Source organism: Oreochromis niloticus, linkage group LG6 (assembly GCF_001858045.2).
Source record: "Oreochromis niloticus isolate F11D_XX linkage group LG6, O_niloticus_UMD_NMBU, whole genome shotgun sequence".
NCBI classification, from domain to species: Eukaryota; Metazoa; Chordata; class Actinopteri; order Cichliformes; family Cichlidae; genus Oreochromis; species Oreochromis niloticus.
In genome coordinates, this window is record NC_031971.2 from 31309202 (window position 1) to 31315201 (window position 6000).

The 6000-nt window shown below is 37.3% G+C and overlaps 1 protein-coding gene across 1 annotated transcript; it reads left to right on the forward strand.

Annotated features, from left to right (window-relative positions):
• Nucleotides 1-1718: 1718 nt before the first annotated feature.
• LOC100695428 (lipopolysaccharide-induced tumor necrosis factor-alpha factor homolog) lies at nt 1719-5737 on the forward strand. The gene is made up of 5 exons (XM_005460528.3): nt 1719-1801; nt 3484-3699; nt 3847-3900; nt 4046-4196; nt 4998-5737. The coding sequence occupies exons 2-5, from the start codon at nt 3489-3491 to the stop codon at nt 5101-5103; spliced, it is 522 nt and encodes a 173-aa protein (XP_005460585.1). The 5' UTR covers nt 1719-1801; nt 3484-3488; the 3' UTR covers nt 5104-5737.
• The last annotated feature ends 263 nt before the right edge of the window (nt 5738-6000 follow it).

A 6000-nucleotide genomic window follows, 5' to 3' on the forward strand; every position in this document is an offset into this window, starting at 1 on the left:
TCCTCTTCAGCATCTGTCCTCAGCTGCCTGAGGAGCAGCCCATCTCCATGTGTTTCATTCTGGATTGTGCCCCCTACTAATTCTTGCACTTCCTCTTTCCATTTCTGACTGATAGGGAGTATGTACTGATTGCTTGGATCTTATTCCTGATTCTCAGTGGACTCTTCAACGCCTATTCTGCCTTATGGAGGTATTTGGTTGTGGCGGGCCTCTGTGCATCTTTACCATGGGTCCTGTTGATCTGTGGTATACACAGGCACACAGGTTGCCCTGCGTGTCTGCTTTTCTGCCTTCTGACAATTCCACCCCTGCAGTCCTGATCACCTTTCCCGTCTTTGCAACCATTTGACCACACTTATCCTGTCCAAACAAAATCTCAGTGACCTCTTTGTAGAACATTTCTAAATCTATAATGATTCCTTCTGGTTCCAAACTTTGAACATCCATGACTTTGGAAAGAGATTATCACACATTTAAGAGATAACAGCAGTCCCATTATTTTGCTTTTTTTGGGGTCATTTTCATTCTTCTTTTTTTTATATCTTCCTGGAAACCTAGAAGATGTCCAAATCTCCTGTAACGCTAAGACCGAGCCCCTCGGCCTCTCGGCCCGGGGCTCGGTCACTCAGGCACAGCTGGCTGCCGGCGGAGCTCACGGGCACGTCACTGCAACCCCCCTGGCTTCTGCTCCGCGGCTGCTGAGTGACCCCTCATCTGGGACTCTCCTCAGCTCTTTCTGGGATAGTGGCGCGGCTGCCCCTCTGTTGGTCTTCCTTGGTCTCTTGTGTCCTGGGGGCCTCTGGATGTCTGGAGTTTTGATCTCCTCCATACCTGCTTCATACCCTGGAGGTCGGGGCAGTGGCCCCCCACACCCTCTAGCAGATCATTACATGAAGGAACCTTTTAAAAACAAGCGTGTTCATGCTCACAGGTGTACACACGGGTGATCACACACACAAACTACACCCTTTTTGGCTCCTACCTCAAAGCACACTGTGCGCTGTCGATCTCACGTGCTGCACCATAATGTTTAATATTTAGTATTTACTGTCATATTCCCATATATCATTGTGATCTTGTTTATTACTCTCGTCTTCTTCTGCTTGCTTTCGTTTTTCTTTCTCAACAGGTGATCCAGGTGATCGATATGTATTTTTTGTCTGCTTATTCTGTTGGTTTTTGTTTTTTGCCCTTTTTCCCCGTCCCTCTTCTCAGGTTTTTTTTTTCTTTCCCTCTTTCTTTCTCCCCTTTCTTTCCACCAGTCAAGTCTGTCCCGTATACAGCAAGTGAAAATAAAATAAACAATAAAAGGTGAATCAGATGGACCATTACGGCAAGGCTGGGATGGTCCATTTGGTAAAGTAAATCCGTTGGGCATCTTTCTTCGCCTTTAGACAATAATTCTGATGGCAAAAGAACCAAACGGGACAGGTTAAAAAAAAAAAAAAGAAAAAAAAAAAAAAAGAATACTCTATGTTAACCACCGTTAATATTTAAACAGAAGCTGTTATTATTTATTATTTAAGATGAATTGTCCCTGCTTACCTGTAAATGAACATTCTCCCTGTATAAAAATACCAGAAAACCAAACTTGATATCTTCAAAAAGGCGGAAACAATGTGCAGATGTTTCATTTTTTATGTGTGTGTGCATTGTTGAATACGTAAACAGAAATACCTGTTTATTCACATTGTTGCTCCACCTTCTTTTTGTAACATTTATTTGTTCATCCCAGTAACTCTCATCAGAGAAAGAAGTAGGATCTCATTGGCTCACATAAACGTCTCACTAATTCATCAAGGTAAGGACCGTCTGATCTCTTCTGAAATTATGAAAATACAGAAAGAAAAAAGAAACAAACAATAAAAACCAATGCTAATACAATATGAAACAAAAGGTTTCTTGCTGGTATAATATAAATAACAAGCTTTTTTCTCCCCTTATTTTATTAGGCAATATAGTAAAATGTCACTGAGATATATTCTGAATTATAAATGTAGTCTTTTTTTTAATTCTTTTGTCAACAGCATTCCTTTAAGGCAGGTTTATGACACTCACACAAAAGGTCAAGTTTTATTTTAACAGAACAAAATAAAGTAAGTTTAATATAAATATAATAAGTAAAAGATTGTTCTCTTTGTTATATATGAAAAAACAGATCCAAAGTCCATGCATGGTGGTTTTCTTTGTTTTTGAAAAAAAAGAAGAAGGAGAAAATGGAAGAATAAAAATGAATAAAATGTAAAAAGTAAACACAATTACGCAAGTGCAGTTTTATACTTTGCTGTGATTTATACAACCATTTAACATCTGGTGATGGAATGTGTTTATACCACTTTTAAAGAGGCACTGGCTCCTCGCATAGGAAAGTTTTAACTTTTACATTTTTATCGACTCACTGACAGGTTAAATAAGATCTGTTTCGGTGGTGTACACTTTTACATTTAGTTCTTTGTAGGTGACCCATTTTAGCAAGTGCATTTTCTGGATTGCAGGGATGCCAAAATGGCACAAAAAGTGCAGTTATGAAAACATATGTAGATAAAACCCTGATCTCTGTGACCTAAAAGATTTAGGATTAGATTTAGGAAAACACATGGTAACAATAAATACAGTACAAACAAATGCGTTTGGTGATTTGATAAATGTATTTAATATAAATATATACTCATAAGAAATAATTATTCGGGGATGTGGAAAAGGTTTTTGAATTTTAATTGTAATTAGCATAAAAGTTAAGTTTTGTCTTTGGAAACATTAGTTTGACAAAGAAAAAGGAAACATAATATTTCAATAATTTACATGCAATGTAAAAAACAGAGAGTGGGACATGAATTACACATTATCACCGCAGGTATTAGGGTCATTCCATGCTACCATGGTGACGGTTTTCGTCATCTTGTCTGCCAAAGCATGATTGACTTTTGTTTTTTCAGTGATAAAAAACTACTGCATTCCATGCAGGTGGTGTGGGTATTAGTTATGCATGCACATCTGAATGAAAAGGATTGTTGTAAGACAGGTGCATTGTGTTTCACCTTTTACTTGTGATTACAACCAGAAGAATTCAAGCCACTGAGTCTATCTCAGTTGTCATTGGGCAAGAGGGAGGGCACTTCCTGGACAGGCTGCCAGTCTATAGCAGGACCGGTGCATAGAGACAGAAAACCATTTATGCTCATATTCATACCTATGACCTGTTTAGAATCACCAATTAACTTAAAACCATGCATGTCTTTTGTCTGGAGAGAGTTCTCTGGAGAGAACCCACAAAGACACGGGGAGAAGATGCAAATTCCACACAGAAAGGCCCAAAGCCGAATACGAACCCAGGAGCTTTTTGCTGTGATATAATTCACTGCTTTACAGTATTTCAACCTTGTTGCCAAGTTTTCACTCTTCACATCTTCACTTTATTTCATTTTCAGATTACAAAGCTTAACTGTATTTTCTATTTAATTTTTTCCCTGCTCCTATAAACAGACACTATGGAAAAGGGTCAGGCACCCAATACAGACTTACCAGCACCACCGTACCCCGGTCCCCCTTTGGACCACAAAGCTGGAGTCTCCCAACCAGCTGTTCAGCCTGTTGTTCAGCCTGTGGTTCAGCCAGCTGTTCAGCCTGTTGTTCAGCCTGTGGTTCAGCCAGCTGTTCAGCCTGTTGTTCAGCCTGTGGTTCAGCCAGCTGTTCAGATTGGTGAGAGATCAGAAGCTACCAGTCATTTCTTTTTAAATAGTTCGCCTGTATTGCTCTTTTATGATTTGCCACTTTAGTCGGTGTGGTTGAAGGTTTTCTTCACCTTTGAGATTTTTTCCAAGTTAAATGTCTGTTCTTTATGTCCAGTTCAACAGCCTGCATACCAACACAATGCACAGCAACCTCAGGTCGTACAGCCAGGTGAGTGTCTTTCTTCAGTTCAATATGAATTTGCAAAATTAAGCAAAAACTGACATAGTTCCAAATCCAGTCTTCGTGGTGTTTTATTGAAAAAGTATTACTGTTATTAAAGTCATCAGAAGAGTGTGCCGTATTGTTTTTGCAGTGAGTCAGGTGGTGGTGATGCAGGGTCATCTCCCAAAAGATGTTCCTGGACAGATGAAGTGTCCTCATTGCCAAACCGAAGTTGTGACTAAAACCGAGTACAAAATTGGGATCCTCACCTGGTTAATTTTTGGCCTATTACTATTCATGGGGTGAGTTAAAAACCCCAGCACACATGACCAAAAAATCCTCATACACACTGCAAAACGTCATACAGGAGAGGTTTCTCAGCAGCACATAAATATAATATAACATTTCCAGTGAAAACCGATACAGTGAAAAACAAACAGTTTACATTCAGATGTTTCTACAGAGTGTGATGCACCTCAAATTCATTCAGGTCTACAGAAAGCTTTTAAAATTAAACAAAACAAAACAGGATTTGGTCTATGCTGAAGTTTCCTTTTTTCAGTAAACTAATTAAATTTAGGACCCAAAATGGAATATGTGTACAAAGAAAATATTCCATTGTATATTAGATAACTCGAGAGCAGTTTATGTCAGTTCCTGTTGTTCTTGCTATATAAATATAAATGGCGTAATATATATTTGAAAAGCAAAAAGCAAAGTGATTACCATAATATACATGTTACTGTTGCTGAAAACACCGACGAAAATTACTTAATATTATCACTACATACATCATAGTTGCAAACAAAACAACAAACCGTTGGCAATATGGTGACAATGCAAGACAAAGTGAGGATTGTTATTGAAGTCGGTCTTCTTCTCACTGCATGCCCATTAGTTCTGGTAAGCAACTAAAATAATAGATCTGTGAGTTCTGTGAGTTCAAGATGTAACCTTGTTTATCGACTCTGCCTAATCTTTAACAAACATTCAGCATAACTGATCATTACCACGGGGAACTTAAGCTTTATGTTGAACCTGCTGTAGATGTGTAATATGTGATGTGATCATTATTTTGATGCCATTCTGTTGGTTCAAACCAGCTGCTGGCCTTGCTATGTGATCCCCTTCTTCGTCAAAGAATGCAAGGATGTGGAGCATTCCTGCCCCACCTGTAACAGCGTAATCCACATCCACAAGTACCTATGAAGCAGAACTACAGTTTACCTTCTACTGAAGCAACAGCAGCAAGGCATCTCTGTACAAGCCGATATTATTTTTAACCCTGTGCTTACCCTGTGTGTTAAATATATGTTTTACCTGTATATGTACTGAACATACTGATAAAAGCATACATATACATATCAGCAGTAAAAGAGCTTTCTTGTTTTCCAGATGATTATTTGAATCATGTTATAAAAAATATAAGTTAATTATCAGGATTGCTTTTCTTTGTTGTTTTTTTAAACTTGAAGTGAGTGGAGTGGTCTTGGTATGAAATACCTCAGCAATAAAGTGAAATGAAGGATAATATGTATTAAATGAAGTCTAGGGGATTTTTTTTTTTTTTTTTAGAATATTCCTACGAGTGAAATTTACATATTTTTCCACTTAAAGTTATTATATTGATTTTTGTTTTGATGACATATTGAATGTTTTTAATCAAATTTCTATTAATATAAACAGACAGCATGTATTGTCACCCAATAGTTATTACCTAAATCACTCATACAGTTTCTCTTGGCTTAATTCTGTTTACAGTTAAGTCTTTTGTATTACAATAATAATTCACTGTTTGTAAGATGGAATCATGAGCTACAAATAAATAAATGTTTAATTATCAGTGAAGTGCAACATTTCTTGACTGTATAACTGAAGACTGCAATAGAGTTTAAGTCAATAAATATTCCTTATATAAGAAAACAGGTAAATTTAAGTTTTAACCCAACATTTACTCTTTACTAATTTATTTGCTCTTTCATAAATGAGAAAAACAAAGATAAATAATTTGATGGGTAATATTGGTAAAGTAAGGCATAAATGTAAAATGGTAAATGGTAAATGGCCTGTATTTATATAGCACTTTACTAGTCCCTAAGGACCCCA

Excerpts from the sequence above, each read along its gene's own strand:
- LOC100695428 (XM_005460528.3), top strand. The coding sequence starts at position 3,489 with ATGGAAAAGGGTCAGGCACCCAATACAGACTTACCAGCACCACCGTAC. Across the intron at positions 3,700-3,846 it reads TCAGCCAGCTGTTCAGATTG|TTCAACAGCCTGCATACCAA; the intron begins GTGAGAGATCAG and ends CTTTATGTCCAG. Across the intron at positions 4,197-4,997 it reads GGCCTATTACTATTCATGGG|CTGCTGGCCTTGCTATGTGA; the intron begins GTGAGTTAAAAA and ends GGTTCAAACCAG.